The sequence below is a fragment of the Asterias amurensis genome, chromosome 3 (assembly GCF_032118995.1).
Source record: "Asterias amurensis chromosome 3, ASM3211899v1".
In the NCBI taxonomy this organism is placed as follows: Eukaryota; Metazoa; Echinodermata; class Asteroidea; order Forcipulatida; family Asteriidae; genus Asterias; species Asterias amurensis.
In genome coordinates, this window is record NC_092650.1 from 293,838 (window position 1) to 317,182 (window position 23,345).

Here is a 23,345-nt window from a genome sequence, read left to right on the forward strand (position 1 = left end):
AACTCTTGAGGGCGCTATACAAAATTAAAGGCGTTTGTTCTTGTTCTTGTGTTTGCGTACCGAATCGGACAACAAGTTGTCCTTGGCACTTGCTGTTTGACGCGTCTTCTGTCACCATAAAATAGTCATTTGAGGTCATATTTCGATTTATTGATTTTGCATAGTAAGCCGTCTAGACACTACTCAAAAGTCTCAAACTTCCATCGATGAAAGTTGATGCAAAGGTTGGAGTATTTATCACTTCTTAATCGTTCTTAAACTTTTAGTTTTAAAACAACTAATTAATTTTATCATTCAAAGGGGCGGGCGCTATTGTTTATTTACTCAGCTCAGAGTCAATGGTTTATTATTTACTAAAGAGCTTAGTATAGTAAGTTAAAGCCATTGGACCCTTTCGGTACAGAAAAAAAAAAAAGTTCACAGATTTACAAATAATTTACAGGGTTTACAGAAGGTAATGGTGAAAGACTTCTCTTGAAATATTAGTCCATGAAATGCTTTACTTTTTTGAGAAAACGGTAAAACAATATAAATTCTCGTTAACGAGAATTACGGATTTGTTATAAACACATGTCATGACACGGCGAAACGCGCGAAAAACAGGAGTGGGTTTTCCCGTTATTTTCTCCCGACTCCGATGTCCGATTGAGCCTAAATTTCCACAGGATTGTTATTTTATATATAAGTTGTGATACATGAAGTGTGGGACTTGGACAATACTGTTTACCGAAAGTGTATAATGGCTTTAAAGTTAAACTCCATATTAATCATGTTAATTAGAATTTAGAAACTATTAAAAGAAAATTTTACAAGAATCTAACAAAACACCCAGGCCGTATTAAACTTTTTTCACACATAGCAGTCCTGATGCTTGCCCTAGTTAGTAGTTGTGATGATCGTAACCCTCGATCTTCCAGACAGCATGAGGATCAAGGGTTTCGATCATCGCGACTATGTTGTATGCTTGCCCCTGGTTTTTGTATAATGAGTTTTCACAATGTTTTTTATTGCACTATTCTCAATAGAGGAAATGTTTCACCTTGAAGATCTTTTTTTTAATTCTTCTTAGAACAATGGCAAAAGATGTAAACAATACCAGTCCAAATGGACAAAGCAGACGCAGGAAAGGAAGTGAAAAGAAGGAAGAAGCGTCTGGCAACACGGAAGTAGTAAAGACAGCAAAAGATTCTGGAGAAGAAACCCCACCAGTAGAGAGAAAGCCTGATGATCCGTAAGTCATTGCCCAGAGAGGGCAGGGTAACCATTCTTCTTGTACTGCCCTTTGGGGCAAGATCTCCTTTCAAATGTTTTGATGGAAGTTCTGATTTTAAACAAACCCTAGATCCACTACCCAAATCACATGTATCATGGCTGAGAGGTCAAGCACACTGTATTCAAGCTCTGGTGTATCTGGTCAACAAGAATAGTCCATAATAGGAATACACAATCTCAGAAGCAATACTGACAGCTTGCGAAATGTTTCTCAAAATGCTTTATACTATCAAAAGCTTCTGTAGGCTTCTAACCCAATGTTTTGATTGCCATTTATTTTAAGAGTGATTACCAAATGTATACATTCCCTTTAACCAGCCCAATATTGCCCCTTCACCATATGCGTCTCTTCTCTCATCAACTGGCAATAATTATAAGCAATTCACTGACTCTGTACAGTTTGTTTCCCTCTATGTCTCATTCAGGATTCACTCCGATCAGAGTTCTCTACTGAGTAACACCAGTGGCTTCAATAATTATCGTGGATTTCTGAATCTCTGCATCGTCCTTCTGGTAAGACCTTCTGTCTACTCACCTTTACCCTTCTATAAATAATAATTGATGTCCATAGCAATACTGGGTTGCTAAATTATGCTATTTGTTCCCATCACTTTAAAACTGTTACCCTGTGGCGAGGCTCTTTGGATCATGAGCAATGGATGAATTTTAATCTAATCAAAATGTTTTTGTGCTCTTTTTAATATTTTATTGTCACAAATTTGTTGCCTGTGTGTTAATATGTTTTGATTAACTATTTTGATATTTCATTCTTTTTATGTAATAAATGTAATGTTTTTAATGACTGTTTTTTTGTGGCTTTAAAAGGCGCTATATTGTAGTATTTTAATAAACCATGAATATAATATAATATAGGCCTACTCTTGGTAGCATTCTCAGTGAGTTGAGCAACCTTTCAAAACCATTCAACTGGATGGGTTTTGTATGGTGGCACAAATGTGCGCTGAACTAATCTGTGCTTTAATGCGCACATATGCATTTACCACTTGATAACATACAAATTATTGTAGGATGTTCAAAACTGCAGCGGATGATAATGAATGATGGGAGGATTGATATTAATTGGTCAGATAGTAAGAGGGTTTAGTGTGTACTTTGTAGATTCTTTCACCACATGATATACAGGTTGGTATAATATAGTTCAAAACCAACATACAGCTTCATTAGAAATGATGTTTTCGCTCAGGCTTGAGTTTTGTTTGTGTTAAAGCCTACATGTAGTTCACTTAAATCACTAATGGTATTAAAGGAAGAAGGATTATGAGTGCAGTCGACTTAAGTCACTTATGGTAATGGAAGTTTTTTTGTAAGAAGAAGTTAATTTGTAACTGAAACATTAAGCGCTGTTTTTTTTCTTTCATTATTAACAGGCAATGTCAAGTGGACGTCTTGTTCTGGAGAACCTGATAAAGTAAGTCAAAGAAGTTTCTTTATTTTGAAGTTGCAAATATGTTTAGAGGCATGGCATGGCAAGGTTATTATTACTTGATACTTGATGGCGTAATCCCTTTACAGCTGGTAAAAGCTAAACTGGGATGATGTGCTGTGCAAGACGCTGTGACCAGTGTATCGGTGTATATTTGTGTATATATACTTTGCTATGTAGCTCGTCTGATTAAATAATGATCTGATTCATATTTTTGCAGATATGGTATTTTGGTAGATCCAATTCAGATGCTTCAGATCTTCCTGCAGGATCCATACAGTTTGCCTAATGGTACACTCGCTGCCTGTAAGTTCCCTGGGTTTGTTAGAAATGCTAGGAGACCAGTAGAAGTTGCTACCCGAATAGCAGCCCTTCAAATAGTCTTGACTTTGACACTAGCTGTGACTTAAATTAATTTACCCAAGATGTAATGCGCTAAATATTTAAGGTAGTAAAAGCTTGATAAAAGTCAAGGTGAATTGTGAAGTTTGCATTGAAGTAAGCAACTCATTTATTACTAATTCTAATTATTAATATTTAGTGCGTTAGTAAATATCATTAAAGATTTAACATATTGAAATGAATTACTCTGCTTTTCTTCCAGTGATAAATGTGTTTATTCTGATCCAGTTTGTGATAGAGAAGTTAGTTGCAGAGGTAAGTTGACTTCATTCCCCCCACCCCCATAGTGCCTACCCTTCAGTTGTTCTCATTAACTTATTCTATTGTTAAATGATCAAACGTCATATTCCAAAAAAGGCACTCAAAAAGGCTCTCCGTAAATACCCACAAAATCTGTGACAGAACAGAAACTGTATTGGTTTGTTTAATGGGAAAGTATATTCTCGGTAATCACTCTTAAAATTAATTTACAAAGCATTAAGACAACCAAAGGACTGGAAAAACCAAAAGTGTTTGTTCCCTTTGAGTTTGTTTATTGAAAACTATCAGATTGAATGACTCTTCTACAATATCATGAAGTCCTTTTCATTTGAGTAATCATTTCTTATTTTAAAACATTTCTCTTTCTGACAGAGTGCGATCAGTGATAAAGTATCTCGATGGATGTCATTTATAAACATCGCCACCTTAATCATATTCCCAGTAGTCGTCATCACTATCGTCAAACCAATGCCTTGTAAGAACCAACTAAGGAGTCTTGTCAAAAATAATCTAGGCTAGGTAGTCGGATAGTAATTCTCTAGTGTCATAAATCTTCGTTAGATTTCCATTGGACTGTATTCGTATGAGAGACATGGTTTAAAGGCACACAGCTCTCTGATGCACCCTGCTGAGTTTTCTAAGGTTTGATGGGTTGATTAAAATGTAACATAAACAAACTTACGGTTTGGAGTGCTCTGGAAGGTTTGGAGGTCATTTTAGTGAGAAATGTGGTGACCCCCCAGTTTGTTTTCCAGTAAATATTAAAAAGAATATGTGGTTTGTAAACAAAATTGACCCAGGCACTGTGAACTTCTCCCATGTCTTCTCAGACACCCAATTTCAAACAAGGTGGATTAACTGCCTGTGAAAAACCTTGTCCTGGCAGTACTTGTCCTCTAGTTGACCTGGACTAATTTTGACAAGGCTCTGAAAACTGAAAACTTTCATAGATCTGAATATCAAAACTATGTTAAAGAAATTAATTGAATCAAGTTTGCTTTTACTGTAAATGGAATGAAATCAAAATTGTCTTTTAGTTGGAGCTATTTGTGTAAGCGGGATGTACACCATGACATTTCTGAAGTTGATTTCCTACACGGCAGTCAACACTTGGTGCAGGAGGGCGCTTCGGGAAGAGAAATCCGCACGGAAGAGAAGCTTCCGAAAAGATAAAGGAAGTCAGAAAGGTGCAACGCAGTCTGAAAAGAGCAAGAAGAGCGGTGAGGTGTTTTCTTAAATCATTGTTATTGCAAAACTTAAATCACAGGTTAAAATTTAAGGGGTAATCTTTTTGGGGGTAGAGCACTAGGATTGCAATACAGTGGTAACTGGTTTAACTTCTGTCTTTTCTAAAAGAGTGTCGTGATTGATTGGTAATGTTCTGGTCTTGCTAGTGTCTGGAGGTATGGTTTGTATTTTGACGGAGACATATATATGACATGTACACAAGGGTGTCGCAGTTTTACACACACTGCGTCCGGTTGTGAACAAGTGTTTGGTTGTGTGTGAAAGAGCTTTGAAAACTTGTGTAGCTTGTTTATGAATGAGAAGGCTTTACGCATCATGACGTCATCATTTGTCAGGGTATATTGCCTTTAAAGGTCGGTTTTAAAAGAGATATAGAGTTCGATTTCACAAGGCATTATTTATTGTATTTTTAATTTGATTATGTACAAACTATAAGACTTTCATAGTAAAATGAGTAATTTGAAAACATCATCGGTCAAAAGGTTTGGAAATTGTGCATAAATGCAAACGTGTCTTGTTATTATTTATCTTTTTTTCCTTCCATCATGAACACCTTTTTTTTCATGTTGATTTACTGTTCACTTTGTTCAGATGCATCTGAAGCTGATCATAACGGCTCTTCAGTCCAGGAGCAGAGCGATCAAGTCAAGTATCCAGATAATCTCAATCTCAAAGGTAAGTTAGCGTCTTAGTTAGGAATGATTTGTTAAAGAAATTTCAATTGTAGGTGTATGAGGAAAACCCAAATTAGCAGGGAGGATTACCCACGCAATCAGGTATGACTGAAAACCCAACCACATCTACAGCTCTTGTCCCAAGCAGGATTTGAACCATGTTCCTCGATGGTGAACTACAGGGAAAGAAACCACAGCTTGACAAGTTTGATTTGTTTCTACCTTCCACAGATCTTTACTACTTCATGGTTGCTCCAACCCTTTGTTATGAGCTCAACTTCCCCAGGAGTCCTCGAATCAGGAAACGATTCTTGCTCCGTCGTGTCATTGAACTGGTATGTTGTCTGTTTGTTTGTTGTTTAGATCATCTTCCTGTCAAGGGAACTTGGCAGACTCCCCCAAAAGCCAATCCATAATTATGAATGGCACGAACCAAGAAATTGTGATTCAGTAACTGAAAGGCTGTGATTCAGTAATTAGATGACAATACTCATTCTAGTCATTTTGAAATCAGCGGTTAGCTTGGGGGATTCAAACACACAACCTTGTGATTGCAAGTTCTGCAATCTAACCACTGGACCATGGTGACATTGCAATAGAATTATTTAGATCATCAACAAAAGCCTAGAATTATGAAGGGCCATTTTTATTTTTCTAGGTGCACTTTCATTGGAAAATCTGTCCTCGGTATTTAATTAAGCAACTTATTAGTTCTTCTCGGACTTCTTAAAGTGAAGGACTGAGGTAGCCACAGGGCAGTCTTCAATTCAAACAACAATCTAAGCCAATCTCATTATTTGGTTTTCTTTTGCAGCTCTTCTTGGTTCACCTGAGCTTGGGTCTCGTCCAACAAGTAAGTTTTCTGCAATTGATGCATCAATTGCAGAAAGAATTACAAATATTATTTTAAAACCCTTACACCAATTGATGCTATGCACTCTGTATAAGGTGCTTTCCTTATCCTGTTGGTAGAAAGATATCCACAGGCTTACTACAGGACTCAAACTGCCCTCTGTTAGTGGGCTAGACTTGACTCAAGTCCCAATCCACTGCTGTACGGACTGTTTGCTAGCAGTGTAGTTGGCGTGATATGCTTAGGGACCTCTCACACAAGAACGGGACTTGAATCAATTCTATCAGTGGGCATGCTGGGTGGTCAAGCGGTTAAGACATTGTTATATTTAATGATTATTTGGAATGTTCTCCATGCATTTATAATTGTTACCTTGGTTGCTGTGCAAATACTCATAATATATATTTTGTTCCCCCCCACCCTTTTTTTTCAAAGTGGATTGTTCCAACTGTCATGAATGCCATGAAACCATTCTCGGTAAGTCCATTATTTAAAAGGGGGTAGAAAAGAAGGAGTAGATGTTATTTATAATCAAGCTGCCAGTTTTAGGTAAACAGTTAAAAACTTATATTAGAACTTACATCCTAAAATAATGAGATTTTAAAGGAAGAGTGTTCTCTGATAATTACTGAATTAATGACCATAACAATTTACTAAGTAAAGAGCACTGGAGAGCTGTTGATATTATAAACATGGGTGCTTTTTAACTTCATTCATCTATTCCACTTCACTGCTTATGTAACACTTCGTTACCAACCAGTTCATGTTTGTTGTGTTGCATTGAGCCTTGGAGTAAGACTGCTAGGGTCGAAACGTCAGGCCGTTAACTATTTTTTGCATTAATACAATCGATCCATCTGGTTGGTAAGTTTTTTTTTGCAACAGCTAATTATATTTTCTTCTTGAGAAAGAGGTAACCCCCAAATTTGAATATCAGAAAGGCTTCAAGTGCTCGGACATCTAAAAACACACAATTCTATGCAACAATGGTATTATTTCTTTCATTACTTGTCTTGCCAATTGAGCTCTAATTTTCAGAGAGTTTTTATTTTACACTTGTGTTGGGATACCTCAAGTAAGCATACTGGTCTTTATACCCTGGCTTAAATTGAGTTTTCATATTCCGTCCCTTCCTGTTGCAGGAGATGGATTTCAAGCGGATGGTCGAACGGATTTTGAAACTTGCCGTGAGTATTTTTTTGTGTTCTTAAACGTCTTTCACCAAGACTTAAGCCTTAATTCTAAATGGCAGCAGACTTACCTTGTATGTTTCCATTGTTAACGTAGTTCTGAGCATGCGCACATTATTGATAACAATGGATTTTCCTGGTAAGTCTGCTGCCACCTAGCGTCCCAAAAGTCTCCCATTGGTGGCTATATCTACGGCTACGGCTTGATCCCGGCTTGTCATGAATAGGACATCCTTAGCAACACCCTTAGAAAGACTCGTAGCCGTAGCTGTAGCCACCAATTTGGATACATCTTAAACCTTTACTAGACCTGGAATTTCCCTGAGGTCTAGGAAGACCATGGGGGGGAGGGGGCATCATAACATATTTGTACCCCTACTTTTGCTACAACTGACTTGTTATTCGCTTGTTTCTTGTTTCTTACTTATCACTCACTTATTACTCATTGGTTACTTACAGTGGGCGGGGTTACAACTGACTTGTTATTCGCTTGTTTCTTGTTTCTTACTTATCACTCACTTATTACTCATTGGTTACTTACAGTGGGCGGGGTTACAACTGACTTGTTATTCGCTTGTTTCTTGTTTCTTACTTATCACTCACTTATTACTCATTGGTTACTTACAGTGGGCGGGGTTACAACTGACTTGTTATTCGCTTGTTTCTTGTTTCTTACTTATCACTCACTTATTACTCATTGGTTACTTACAGTGGGCGGGGTTAAAGAAGAATTCATCCATTGGTCCTTAATAATTTTATCTTTATAATTCTCTCTACCGCAGGTCCCCAATCATTTCATCTGGCTGATGTTCTTCTACTTCTTCTTTCATTCCTTCCTGAACATCTCCGCTGAGTTACTGCGATTTGCCGATCGAGAATTCTACCAGGACTGGTGGTGAGTAAATAACATTGGCTTAAGCAAGATTTCTTAGGAACTTTTCTCGTTGACATTCTTGTGATGTGAGTTTTTAAACCATAGCTTTGACATTTGGCTGCAGATTTAAAAACTAAGGAATCCATTTACAGAAATTATGGTTTTTGAAATCATGTTTTGTTTTCCATTTTGACAGGAATTCAGAATCTGTTGGGTATTTCTGGAGGAATTGGAACATCCCAACATACAGATGGTGTCGCAGGTAATTTTCATACAATTATTGCTAACTTCTTGACACCAAATGACTGATATTATTACCTAAGTACAGTCATGACATTGTGCTCTAAACTATATCTGCTATTTTTGTGTAGAGTTTTTTTTTCAATTGTCTAACTGTTTTGTGGTTGTGTCAGACTGCAGTACAATGCTGTGATTACACACTACTGTTGCCTTTTTAATGTTTCTTCTTTGCCATTTTATCCAACTTTGTATTGTCTTAATGTAATGTTATATCTTTTTTGTACTTATTTTGTACATATTGATTGTACTTTTTAAGGATGGCCCAGTGAAAATCATCTTTATATGTGACATGGTTACCACCATTAAATAAAGCTTGTTTAATTATTTTATTATTATAAAGTATGCACAATGAAACAGTTTAGTTCTTTGCACAGTTATGCCACCCTACACAACCCTTGCAGTTGACAGGTTTTAAAGGCTTGGTCAATAATGCGAAGCACAGGAGTCCCAGGGTTGATGAGATGTTGATGATTTGTTTTTAGGCATGTGTACAAACCAATGTTGAGACACGGCTACAGTAAGTTCACTGGACAAACTGTTGTTTTCTTCATCTCAGCTATCTTCCATGAGGTAAGGTTAAAGGTCATTTCACTAGGCAAATGTCAAAGGTCGTTTTCTTTTTGAGTGTACACAGCCGTCTTAGGGCAGCAAAAGCTTTGAATGAATGATAAACACCTGCAATATGTATGATATCATGAGGTGACTAGAATGCACAGTCAACCCTCTTACTCAGTATCACCCAATGTAGTGGATACACAGTCAACCCTCCTACTGTGTGTCATCTCGTTATCACCCACTGTAGTGAATACACAGTCAACCCTCCTACTGTGTGTCATCTCGTTATCACCCACTGTAGTGAATACACAGTCAACCCTCCTACACAGTATCACCCACTGTAGTGTTTTAAACATTTAAATATGTTGTATTTCCTCCTCTCTTACTAACAGTATCTTCTGAGTGTACCTCTTCATATGTTCCGCTTATGGGGCTTCATGGGAATGATCATGCAGGTGAGCTTTATCAATTAATTGATCAATTTCTTGATTTAAAAACCTTCAAGACCTTAGTTTAATAACAAAAAAGAATGAATTTGGGTATGCACAATATTTGTAAGATTTAAATACATATGTTCTTGGATTTGCACCCAACATGGTGTGAAGATGGTCATTGTGGGTCATGTTGCTAGTCTAGAAGTTAAGACATCGTAGCCCAATATCTTGGCTCTGCTTACTATCAGCAAAGAATTTGTGCTTACGGTTTCACATCTGAGCAGAGAATTTGTGCTTATGGTTTCACATCTGAGCAGAGAATTTGTGCTTACGGTTTCACATCTGAGCAGAGAATTTGTGCTTACGGTTTCACATCTGAGCAGAGAATTTGTGCTTACGGTTTCACATCTGAGCAGAGAATTTGTGCTTACGGTTTCACATCTGAGCAGGGAATTTGTGCTTACGGTTTCACATCTGAGCAGGGAATTTGTGCTTACGGTTTCACATCTGAGCAGAGAATTTGTGCTTACGGTTTCACATCTGAGCAGAGAATTTGTGCTTACGGTTTCACATCTGAGCAGGGAATTTGTGCTTACGGTTTCACATCTGAGCAGGGAATTTGTGCTTACGGTTTCACATCTGAGCAGGGAATTTGTGCTTACGGTTTCACATCTGAGCAGGGAATTTGTGCTTACGGTTTCACATCTGAGCAGAGAATTTGTGCTTACGGTTTCACATCTGAGCAGAGAATTTGTGCTTACGGTTTCACATCTGAGCAGAGAATTTGTGCTTACGGTTTCACATCTGAGCAGGGAATTTGTGCTTACGGTTTCACATCTGAGCAGGGAATTTGTGCTTACGGTTTCACATCTGAGCAGGGAATTTGTGCTTACGGTTTCACATCTGAGCAGGGAATTTGTGCTTACGGTTTCACATCTGAGCAGGGAATTTGTGCTTACGGTTTCACATCTGAGCAGAGAATTTGTGCATATACTCCACATAACAAGGCATTCTTTACAACACAATGTGGCCCTTGCCCTATAAACTAAGAATGGTGATCGCTAGAGTGGTGATATGTTTATGCTTGGTCTGTAGGTGATGGATTGACGATTTAATTTCTTGTAAAGCAGAACCAATAAAAGTACAGACAAGGATAGCACAGTTGTTTAAAGTTTGATATATATAAATAATTCAAACTTTTGTCTTTTGTTTATTCTGAAGATACCCCTGGCGATGTTTGTCAGTGCCTTCTTGAGTGGTTTTACAGCCAATATGGCCGTCTGGGTTTCCATCATCATTGGCCAGCCTATTGCAGTCCTTATGTACGTCCATGATTACTACATAGAGAACTACATCGCTGCAAACACTACAGCCAGTTAAGTAGAATCAGTGAATGGTGGGTCATCTCGCCCCTATGCAAGCCTGCCCACAATAAAGGTACTCCCAAACAATCATGCCCACCTTTAAACATTCTTGCCCATTTACAAAGTCATCCTAAAAATAATTTGTGTGTAAAGGTGTGATAGATATAGCAAATCATCAGAAAAAGTGATTGGTCAGCCTTATTGTGGTTCCATATGGAGGGAACTTACAAACTTTCTGAAATCTTCAAAAACGAATTGACAGAATTCTGATGATTCCTAATATTTATCAAAATTCACTGACATTGATTTCCTAAGCTTACAATTAGTACTAGGAAACTTTGTTTTGGGTGACTTTGTTTTTGTTGACTTTGCTCAGAGGTGAGATGACTGGCTTCTGCAAGAGAATTCCGGTGCATTATCTCCACTTTACCAGTTTCCTTCAGGATATAAATGTTTTTCCTGTTATTTGTGAGGGATTACTGTCAGTCAAAAAGCTTGAACTTCAACTGGTGAAAAACAGAAAAGTTTGATGGAATCGTGTCTTAAAATTATTTCTTTTTATACTGGACAAATTGTATATAAATTATGGTGAATAAATGAAAGTGTGAGTGTATGAAAACAAATAGATGTGATTTTAAAAGAAAGGGAGACTTAGGCCCATTTAAAAATTCTGTTTTTGTTTCTGGCTTGAGCGCTGTTTGCGCATTTGAAGACCTGTTGGGAGAGCACACTGACGAAATCGAAGCAGCGGCTTTGTAAAATCTTTAGGAAATTTAAAATCAAAGGAATTTTCCAAACGATTGAAATATGACGTTATTTTCCATGTGAGGTTTTTATTTTCATGATTTCTGTCAGCCTATCTGATGGACAGTACCAAAGCAGTTTGTTGAGAGAGTTTCGACAATTTGCGATTCGTTCAAAAACCTAAATGTGTGCTCATAGGGTGCCTGTGCAAACTGCACCATGGTGTACAGCAACAATGCAACCCAAGAAAACTGGTCTCTCTGTGTCACAACTCTCTCAATACACAGCTCTGAATAGAACAAGGATCTGAAATTTCACTTTTTTTGTGTTTAAGTATTGATCTTTTTTTCTCTCCCTTATTATTTTACTCTTGGTTTGGATATAATTTAGGTACATTGTTTTGTTTTGCCTTGTTGAGACCTAAAAAATAATATTAACTTAAAAACACTAATAATATATTTTTTAATGGCAGGTAAATAAATATTTTATTGCAAGAACAATTAGGTACAGTTTTTTAGAAAAGATGAATATGTGGGTTTCAGACGAGTTGAGGGAAAAAGTAGAACGCTCTGGGGTCACGGAGGGAGTTGTAGTTTTAACCATAGCCGAATAAAAGTAGTCAATATATTTGCCATACATATATTGTGCCTAGACATCAAGTCACCACAAAGCTACTGTTGGTTTCAATGAGACGGTACATCCGTTGCTACGGGTTTAGTGCGCAGTGTGCGTATCGTATGATGCACTCTAAACCAATCAAAAGGTAGAATCTTTGCAAGGGTTGTTCTAATGTACTCTGAAATGTTGGGTTGTTGGTTCGAATCCGACTCAAGTCATCTGTGGAACTTTGAAAATATTGAACATACAGTGTTCATTGGAGTAATGACAAAACCAAAATGTTATAAAAACCTAGCAATTGTGCCCTATTTTTGTGAAAAGATGAAATTTTCACAACCGTTTGCGTGGAAAAAACTTTGTACTGTGCGTGGGTATGTACCTGTAACCTTAAATAGTTTCAATGAAGAATATTAAGCGAAAACAAACCTAAAATTAATTTGTCTTGCCCCTTGTTCAATATTTTTAGAGTAATTAGTCAATCAAAAGTTTAGTTTAGTTATTTCCTTTTTTGCTTTTGGTGTTTTACGTTCAAGTAAAAACCTTTTTCAATATTGCATTTGATCTTGAGAAATTGTTGTCAAATTTTTGAAGCTTGCATAAATATTTTTGATTCACTCATCGTGATTCTTTTATTCATCAATATGAATGGCAATAGTACTACGCACGAAATGTTCTTACAAAATTCATTGTTATTGCTTGAATCTCGTTTCATTATATAGGACTACAGCATGATTTTGAGTTTGTTCTTAAACTGTACCCGATGAACAGGGATAATAATGGTGTCTAGCTAAAAGGATATGTGCAGTTATTTGTGTAAGAACTGTTGTAAAAGAAGTTTCAACATTTTCTTTTAGCCCTCATGCCCAATGGGAGTTCTTGATAATGTCTGGCCCTTGTATCCATACTTTCAAATCATTGTCTGAAATTAATGTTCTGTAACCCCATAGTTATACTTTAAGAACTTATAGGAACTATATGTGTGTATTTTAAAATAAGAACAAAAAGTAGAAAGCTATATCCAAAGCCTATAATGTTATCTGAAAGTATAATACTTTAACTCATAGCAAACAAAATACCTTGTGATCATTTTTCAACGGTCAATCATAGTGATATTTTTTAAAGATTAATGAAACAAAACAAAATACTTTCAAATATTTAAATAGACTAACCCCATCAATAATAATATAAAAATATTAAACTTTTTAGTTTATGATTTGTTTATTACAATTGTTGTTATTACTGATTACCTAAAAAGGTAGGGTATACTTTTGGTAATTATTACAGACCAGAATCCTCACTTGGTATATCCAACCATACTGTATGCATAAAACATAAACCTGTAAAAACGTGGGTCAATTGATCATCGAAGATGCAGGAAAACAATGACAGCAAAAAACACCGTTTTTGCATTGAATTGTGAAGAGAGAAAGCCTGAAACCTTTCTCAGCTTCGAATGTTGGGGTCAATAATAACCTCTTTCTCTAAAACTACAATACTTCAAAGGGGTCGCTTCTAACAACAAAAAATACTTGATAAAAAGCACTTTTTTGTATTATCAAGTTCTAAATCAATATTTGTCCTGTGCTATTCACCAAGTAAGTTTTTATGGTCATACACTTGTGGAGTAATTACCAAAAGTATAACTCTGACTTTAAGAATATCTGTGTTTTTATGTCATAAACGGTGGAAATCGCTCTCAATGCAATAAAGAATAGTTTTGTTTTAATTCTGCCATTTTTAATGTAAAGTATTAAATAATAAAGAAAACAGTATGAAATGATTGCCGATGTGGATTTGCAATCAGTAATTTCAAACAAAAATTGATTTTTACAACTTAAAACAAATCAATTATTCTTAAACTTTGGTTCAACGACCAAAGAGCAGTTCTTGAGAAGTTCGGTATTGATGTTGCCAGCGCCACCAGCGCAAGTTGCGCCATAAACATTGCGCAAGAGGACTTACGCAGTTGCTTAAAGTTTCGTGAAATCGGCTGCTGATGAAAACACGAACAAGATGAAAAGTGACCCGCTCTATATCCCGCGCTGTCTGTTGCCAAGCAATGCACGTAGTACTTAGTTCATACCTCCAATACATTATTAGCAAGGCATTTATCTTTGAGAGCGGTCAAATCTAAATATTGCCTTGATTACATAAATCTCCACTGACCTCCCTTTGGGCTACGTCACTCTGGTAGCAGGCAGATCCTCTCCCGCCATAATTATTTTATGTTGGATCATTAAGTAAAGTAGGAGGCGGGCGAAGGTGACAACTTTTATCTTTAAGCAACCCCGACGATGCCCTACGGGTAGATACACGCTTAACACAGCATGCTATGCTGTGTGATGATGACAAGCACATCTGGTGCCAACATCAATACAGAACTTCTCAAGAACTGCTCTAACGTCTTACTATTTATAGGAGAACTCTTTTGGTGTATATATCATTCCTTTTAACTGATGAAGTAAAACTCGGGGTTAAAGCTAGTTTGGCAATCACGCCATCAACATGGTGTTAAAAGAGAGGATATTTTAATTGGTCTTGTAATGTCCTTGGTAGCCGTGTGTGTAGCAGCATGTATTGACGGATCTCAAACGGGGATGTATGATGTGGTCGTCTGCTCCTTAATCAATCTAAATTCGTCTTGCGGGATGAAGCAAGTCCTCCCAGAGGAGCTAAGATGATATCTTAAGCGGTCCAGACACCATCTTGTCCCATTCGCATCTCCCAAGACGGGATCCACAGGGAGAACGATGTATAACATAGCAGAGAGAAGGAGGTTAAGAGAGGAGAGGAGCAGACAACGAGCGGTAAGTGACCTCTGGGACAATCCATGACCTTATTTGGACATTTCCTCTCAGCTGTTGTCTCAATTAATTTTGTTGACTCTTTTTTTCAATGCTTGACAGTATCTTCCGAAGACAAATTTCGCAGTAAGTGAGCAGTTTACCACACTTAAAAAGACTCTTGTCTCGACGGAGGTATCTAAATATGGATGGTGTCAAATTACTGCCCGAAAGCAAGCAAACAATTAATGTGAAATAAAAACCGACAATAAATGAAGTCTTATAGACCATTCTTTTATAATGTTTTAAGATGCATTATGTCAAAAACCTGAAAAAGATGTTTTTAGTGGCCGCATTGTCTTATCTAATGACTTGCTTGCACACGGCTACATGATTTCACTCTTCCATTTTACTCCTCTTCCTCTTTCCCTCTTATTTTTTTTAATTATTTTTTTTAATCTTGAAGTATGTTAAAAGAATCTGCTGTGTTTTACATCCCTTTCATCTTGAGTGCATTGTGATACTTTGTTCTCTTTGCTGTGTTACGAACAGATTTTTACTTACATTTTTTATTTGAAACCTTTAAAAAAAGTTTATCGTTGAGAGACATTCCTGCGGTCGAAATAAAATTACAACACAAAAATAAACTATTCAACATTTTCCTAAGAAAAAACAAACATAATGTCAAAAGTATGGTTGTTTGTTAAAATAAAAAGATGGAGCAAGGACAAATGAAAGTGTTTAAATTGGTTTGAAAGTATGACCGAAGATTCCATTTAAAATAATCTTCAGCGCCAAGATCCAGTTTGAACTTCACGATGGCATTTCAATCCAGACTCTTGATTTATTTATTTCAAGGAATAACTGATGGATTGAGTTTGTTTTGAATGACGCATTGCCCGGGAATGTTGCAATTATTAAATATTATATACGAAGCTTTAAATATCAATAGGAAGATGGAAGTTAAAGATCATCAGACAATATTAACGCGACGTTTCGTTTCGGTGCCACTCTGTGATAAAGCTAATTACGACTGCTGACCCTAAGATAACAATCATGAAACATAATATGGTGGCCAACAAAAAAGGCTGGACGGCTCAGTTGGTTGGTACAGCGCTGCTACCAAATTAAATGGATAGTCATTTTTGTTTGCTCTCAACTCGAAATTCTTAAAATTGACCAAGTAAGTTTCACTTGTGACTTATTTTTTACTCATAAAACCCCCAGATAAACAACTAATTATTAAACGGTCTGTAGTGAGGCCTGCTGCGCCACCAGGAGTGTGAGTACACGTTTGGTAATAATTGTCAAAGACCAGTCTTCTCACTTGGTGTATCCCATCATATGCATAAAATAACAAGCCTGTGAAAATTTGGGCTCAATCGGTAATCGAAGTTGCGAGAAAATGATGAAAGAAAAAATACCCTTGTTGGACGAATTTGTGTGCTTTCAGATAGGAATAAAAGATTTGTAGCTACAGAAGTCTTTTATTATCTTAGTGAGAAACTACCTCTTATTTCTTCAGAGGGAGTCATTTCCAACAATGTTTTATACTATCAACAGCTCTCCAATGCTCGTTACCAAGTAACTTTTTAAGTTTATATTTGTTTTGAGTAATTACCAATTAACGTGTACCTTCCCTAGGCGAAATGTGGGACCATCAAAACATTTTTGTTTGCTTGAATTTACTTAAGGTATTGTCAGAAGGGTCTGTAATAGGTTTGGGCCATTTGAAAGAGATTGTGTTCTCCTTAAGAATGTATTACAAGCTAATATAAAAACAACCAGTTTGAAAATAAAGTGCCCGAGTATGTTTAGCATGTGATTTGGAAATGATGTCACTTACAAAAAGTATGTGCTTGTTGTGCACATTTACGGGCCTTTTGTGAAACTGTCATCTCATTTCTTGAGCACTATGTTAATGTCACGGTCAAAAATGTGGGATGCGGACACGTGAATAATATAACTGATGTGCCATCGCTGTGCCCAAGAATTTTTATCTACTTTCCCAAAGAAAATGCCTGTAAAGAGGGCGCTGTTTAAACAACTATTTACAGTTATATTACACAACAGAGGGCGCTGTTTGAGGTGACCAATTTCGATAGTGGAGGGACCATTTCACCCGGCAGGTGTCGGGGTCTTGCATGCTAGTTTTATAGTAAAAAACAACAATGAAAAGTGGAAAATTAGAAATATTCTCACATAATGTAACATATGGCCTTCTTGTTGTGAATGGCTTACTCTCCATTCCCCCAGTACTATTAACTGACAATTTAAATATGGCATTTTTATGAACTTGTTTAAACAAAAACAAAACAAATTATGGGGGGGGGGCTGCAAAACAGAAAAAACGAGCAAAAAAACACGATATAAATCGATAGAAATTTCTTCTAAATTAACAGAAACTGTTGTTTGTCTCCAATAAACTGAATTTCGTATGCCTATTATGAAAAGTTGGTCATCGAACAAGTGGGGCTGTCCCACAAACAATGGCTGTCTAGTCGGGTACCAGTTTCAGTCTAGTCGGTGACCCCGCGACCGAATGTACACAATACACATGGGGAAACTTTGTTATGCACGCAATGTATGGGGCAATAAACGGATCGATCGTCAGTAGAGTTTAGATCTTGGATGGAAGTAAGATGGCGTTTACGTGTAGGGTCCAATATTTGGACGATACAGACCCCTTTGCCAGCACGGTGTTCCCTGAGCCAACCAGGCCTCCTTCTTTCACATTTAATGAGTATCTTCCGCTGATCGACCAGTTGCCTGCTGTCTGCAAATTCCTGAGAGCACCACACAAAGTAGGTTGACCCCCCCCCTGATTTGCTTTTTGATTCTGTTCACTATACATGGTGACGTACGTGTACTGTCCAAAAACATTGCATTGCCTTCGAGTTGACTAGGTGAATTTGCTGTATTTTAATGATTAGGACGCCTGATGTCATGGGTGACGTCAGATATTAGTATATAAGTCCCCCCTTAACCATTGTTATGTGTTGTCATTAATGCTACTTATTTGTCACTCGGTAGTAAATTTAGGTGATTTATTTTGATTATTTTGTCATAACAATACGATGTTGTCACAGTTGTGTGGTGAGGGTGAACTGATGTTTCTGTATTGTGTAAATTGTGTTCACGAGATGACAGTTTGACCATGGTTTGACACAACTGATTATTGCACCGAGTGATACCAACAGTCACAAGCACAACGACACATTGTCATTGTCATGAAGATAACTTTCCGTATTCTGCCACCACTTTTTCACTAATTTTTACAAAAATTGATATCTCATTGAGGTAAATTATTATTTAATCGAATGAAAAAAGTTGAGGCGTGACACGGAAACTTTTCCTTTTCTAATAATGGTTTTCACATAGAAATCACTGGGAATATGCATTTTTGGGGGGAAATTTATGTGTTGTTTTGAGTTGACCATGGTATTGTGGGATGGAGGAATGTGAAGGTATGGTCAGGTAGGCCCAGTAAATGGGGTGGTCTATTCCTTAAACAAAATTAATTCTGTGGTAATATATTAGTCCCTTGCGAACATCTCTGCATTGTATACAGGAATATGCTTAGGTTTTTATTATTATTATTATTATTATTATTATATTTCACAACAGCTGGCCACAAAAATATCCCCTAAAATGGCAAAACAAAACAACTTGTTATGAATCGCTAATCACTTCTCGGTGGTCAAAGACACCAGTTAAGTTTTTTTAAACGTGTAAAGTGTCCCAGTTTACAGTTGTCATGATTTTGTCTTTTTGTTGTTGTTGACTTGTTGTAAGGCACCAATCTAATCTAGCCCAATTCAGTACTGTAGGTTTCCTCTTAGTCTTATATACCCGAGGCCATACACCATCTAAATAATTTTAATTTTATAAGCTTTTGGGTAAATCGCAGATCTAAAGACTCTGGACACTATTTGGTAGTTGTCAAAGACCAGTCTTCTCACTTGGTGTAACTCAACATTGTGCACAAAGAAGCCAACCTGTGCAACTTTGAGCTCAATCGATTGTTGAAGTTGCGAGATAATAATGAAAGAAACACACCCACCCAAATTCTAAATCTGAGGTCTCAAAATCAAATTGGTGGAAAATTACTTGTTTCTTGAAAAACTATGAACACTTGAGAGGGAGCCATTTCTCACAATGTTTTATACTATCAACCTCTCTCCATTACTTGTTACCAAGTAAGGTTTTATGCTAATAATTATTTTGAGTAATTACCAAGAGTGTCCACTGCCTTTAAACTTGAAAAGTCACTCAGACGTGTCAGGTTAACAATGTTAATAAATTATTGTTTTCTACTTGCAGCTTGAAGACTGTACCCTCCAGCTTTCTCATAATGGATATTACTTGGATATAGAGTCTTCCATAGATGAACAGAAAGATGATTTTGAAGGATTCATCAAAGAGTATGTTGTGTTTTTATTTGTTTTATGATTGAATTAGCTTCAGAAGTGTAAACTGTCTGATTCTTTTAAAATAACTTTTATTCTTTTATTTGTTTGTGCATAGCAGGCCCAATACTTCGAACTAAGTGCTACCATACACTTATAATTGAATGGTGTTCGATGAAAGTTATATCCAAGAGTATCAGAAATAAAAGAAAAAAATCCCTGAAAATGCACAGTTTGTTGGCTTATGATGAAGCCAATTTGGTGTAACTAGGTCTGGAGCAAGTTCAATGCACTTCCCTGGGGAGGTTGTATTGAGACTTTAAAAGACTATTAACTCGCAATATTCTTCATTTAAAATAAGACAAATGGGGGCATTGTACAATGTACTGTAGACCTCCTCTTCCCATGTACATTGCACACTCTTGAATCAGGCTACATGGTTCGGTTGTTTTTAAAACAACATGTCGAATTGTGTCACAGTGATATTTATTTCAAAATCCAGTCCAATACCCCACAGTCCATGGCCATCCCTACCATTGCATTAACTGTATTGTCAGCTAATTTAAACTTACAGCCCCCCCCCCCCAAACATTTTCAGTAGAAATAAACCATGCCCACGATCTTTCTCTAAGGAATGTCATAAAAGTATTTATTACATCAAATCCAAGTTGTCACATAACGCCTGGGATAGAAGTTGATACACAGTGAGTGAAACTTTACTGCCAGTTTGATCTCAGAGGAATTCCTGGACAGCTGGCTGTAAATTGTGGGCGTACATAAATAAGCAAATCTTCAGTTTTTGGATAGGTTTCTAATGTAAGCCCCAAGATTTACTTTTCCATTATGTTTTTATAGAAATAAACAGCTTTACCAACTTTCTTCATGATGTAAAGAGCTTAAATTCCAGCCCTGATTTAGGCAAAACCCTAAGGTTAACTTTTTTTGATGATTGTTTGTCAAAAGAAGAAGGATTTAAAGCAATGTCTACCTGAAACTTTAACATTTTTAAACGAAAAGTACAAAATACAAAAGGATGAAAAAAGTTCTATTTTGCTGGGTAAGATGCAACTAACTTTCCAGTAAATAATACATTGTACTCTTCAACTTTTCAAATGACACCAGCCTGCCTGTGTGGACTTTCCTAAGTTGGTTAAAATGTTTTGGAAAAATAAACCAGCCAACTTATATATAACTTCACACCAATTTGACAACATTGGGTTTATAGCCACAGACAGGAAATGAAGTTGATTGATAAAAAAGATAATGAAAGTCTAGCCAGTCAGTATGCAGATGGCCCAGGATGGGATGGCCCACTAGTACTGCCTGTTAAGCATCTAGCCTTCCGTACTCCTACTCCCATCCATTTATATTAAGAAATACAACAGAAGCTATTAACTGATCCTAAAACTATTGAGAAGGACTTTTTGCACTTATCGGAACCAAACTTCACACATCAGTCTGAAAGTGATGGTCCTAGGCCTAGAATTTTATCTTTAAGAGGGCACTAGTTATTTCGTTTTCTTTTTAAAAGTTATTTAAAGAAATTGACCCAGTAAGCTTTTTACCCAGTCAGTTTCCCTGTTGGTACCTGAGGTGCCAATGTTTGTTCGTCAACTTTGATTCCAAGTAATTTTGTTTAATGTATTTTAACTTTCCACCAGACGCAAACATTCAGTCATCCTTCGGTCTCAGCTGTCAGTCAGGGTACACGCTTGTATCGGTAAGCAAAGAAACATTTTTAATTTTTCCCTTTTCACCAAATCAAGCTCTTGTGGATATCGGTTTCCAGATTGATCCATCTATGGGTTTCTGGTTTGAAGGAAGACGAATACCTGAAGTGGGAAGCAAGTGAGATGTCATAATGGACCAGGGTCCTCCATCAGTCTTTTTCAAAACTGTGGGGGAATTCTGAACCTAAATTTGGGAAGTTTGGCCAAAGTTTGCAGCCTTCATGGAATGTATCGTATTTGGTTTCAAAAGCCCTACATCGCAATCTTAGCCATCTATGGTTTTAATATCAGAGACTGAAGTTTCTTGGCATGCTTTAAAACAATTTCTTTTTAGCCGTCGTGAACTTTACCCCAGAAGTAAGTTTTGCAAACCTATCTGTGATCAATCAAAGGATTTAAGCAATAATTCAATGGAGCTTAAACTCAATGTCATTTCATGGGTCAATGCTTTTCAGTGAGTGAAAGTTTCCAGAGGTTTCCCCCTCTTGAGGCCAAGAATAAAAATAAAATGGTTGTCTTCCTTTCACCTGAATAATTCTTGCTTGATGTTTCCAAAGCCCATTGTAATATTTGATACTTAGGTGTCAATCTGTGTGAGAACAGTTCTTTGGTAATTGATGAGGCTACCCAAGTGAAACTAGACAAAATAAATTAAAATAAACAAATAAAAAGTATGAGAAGAAAGAAGGGGAATAGTTGTGTTTGTCGCTGAGGTATGCACACCAACCACATAATTTACTTTGTACATGGCCTTTACCTGAACAGCCCATCTTTTTTCCCCATTCCATTGTGTCTGCAAAGTACACTGAGTAACCAGCCAAGCATGCAGGTTCCAATTGTGTTAAACTCACAGTCCAGACAAGATTCCCCCAAACAAACAAAATCAAAAAGGTTTCTAATCTTTGCATATATAGAAAAGAAATTGATGGATTTGACAAAGATGTTGACAGCCAGCGATAAAGGTCTTTTAGCTCGATTTAAAGAACGGATTAGAAAGGTTTAACATTAACTGCTTTTTACAAGAGATAAACTAACAAACAACATCAGTTACTCGCAATGTAAGCTTCATAGCAAATTGACTCCACGCCCTTTGGGCATTGCCTCCATGCCCCTTAGTCATTGCCATGGTGCCCTTTGAAATACATTTTAAATTTCCCAGGTTATGTTACAACTCATTTTCCTTGGAGGTTTTCATGGAGATGTGAATAATGTTAGGAACAACCACTACAGGCAACAAATTGATTCTGATAATAATAATAATATGAAACATTTATATAGCGCTCTACGGAGAACAGAGCGCTTTACATGAGACTATGACAACAAAACAAAAGAAAAACAAACAAACTAGGATGGGTGGGGAAAAAGAAATGTCTTGAGGAGGCTTTTGAATACAGGCAACGAGATCGCCTCTCTCAGACCCGCGGGGAGCTCATTCCATAGGCGAGGGGCAGCTATGGAGAATGAGCTATCCCCAGCTTTCCGTCTAGTTCTAGGAACGGAAAGCCGGGTCTGATCAGCTGATGAGCGGAGTCGTTGCCTGTATTCATCAGCAGTATTGGAGTTTTGGGAATGAACAAGTTCAACCAGATATGATGGAGATTGGGTGTGGAGGATTTTGTATACATGAGTGAAAATTTTGAAGTTGATACGTTCTTTAACAGGGAGCCAATGCAGCGATGCAATCAGGCCGGCAGAAGGCTGGTCACGGCCACACGCAAATACTGATTCAATGTATTGCCTAGACCTAGAGTTTCATCAGATTTATAGAGGACTTTTCTGGAAATACATTGTTGCAACCATCAAACATTGTTATTGAATGAATTTACTCACACTCAAACTGTTAAGATGTCGTGGATGTACATTATAGTATGGATGAAGACAGAACCATTTCCCAGCTTTTTTACCATGCTGCATCTCTTTGGAACTCCTTGCCTAGTGCATGTTTCCCTCCACCCTACAATCTAGACTTGTTTAAGAGGAAAATCAATTCCTGCCTCCAGCTCCCATGAGTTATTTCATCTCATATTCTTCATAACCTCTTACCAAGACTGTTTGGGGCGAACTTGCATAATTTGCTTAAACAAAATTGAAATTATAAACAATCTAACACAAATAATATATTTGTGACAAGTTTAGTTTGTAGAAAATTGTTGCTTTCTTAACTTCAAGACAGAATGGTGGTACAGAAGT

The 23,345-nt window shown here is 37.0% G+C and overlaps 2 protein-coding genes across 16 annotated transcripts in view; both read left to right on the forward strand.

The window, feature by feature from the left end:
• The first annotated feature begins 6 nt into the window (after positions 1–6).
• LOC139935427 (diacylglycerol O-acyltransferase 1-like) lies at positions 7–13,959 on the forward strand. The gene is made up of 18 exons (XM_071930022.1): positions 7–224; positions 1,070–1,231; positions 1,698–1,785; positions 2,661–2,701; positions 2,937–3,022; positions 3,321–3,373; positions 3,752–3,854; positions 4,417–4,599; positions 5,219–5,302; positions 5,533–5,636; positions 6,116–6,154; positions 6,590–6,631; positions 7,297–7,341; positions 8,127–8,239; positions 8,415–8,480; positions 9,001–9,088; positions 9,466–9,528; positions 10,729–13,959. Exons 1-18 carry the CDS (start codon positions 217–219, stop codon positions 10,885–10,887), a joined length of 1,527 nt encoding a protein of 508 aa, XP_071786123.1. The 5' UTR covers positions 7–216; the 3' UTR covers positions 10,888–13,959.
• Positions 13,960–17,647: 3,688 nt separating this feature from the next.
• LOC139935418 (FH1/FH2 domain-containing protein 3-like) overlaps positions 17,648–23,345 on the forward strand; it is a 92,657-nt gene continuing 86,959 nt past the window's right edge. For all 15 annotated transcript variants that reach the window (XM_071929994.1, XM_071930000.1, XM_071929996.1 and 12 more), the window contains exons 1-3: positions 17,648–17,820; positions 19,340–19,440; positions 21,087–21,145. In XM_071929994.1, the coding sequence (XP_071786095.1) occupies positions 17,659–17,820; positions 19,340–19,440; positions 21,087–21,145 (322 nt within the window). In that variant the 5' untranslated portion in view covers positions 17,648–17,658. The remainder of the gene's footprint in view (positions 17,821–19,339; positions 19,441–21,086; positions 21,146–23,345) is intronic.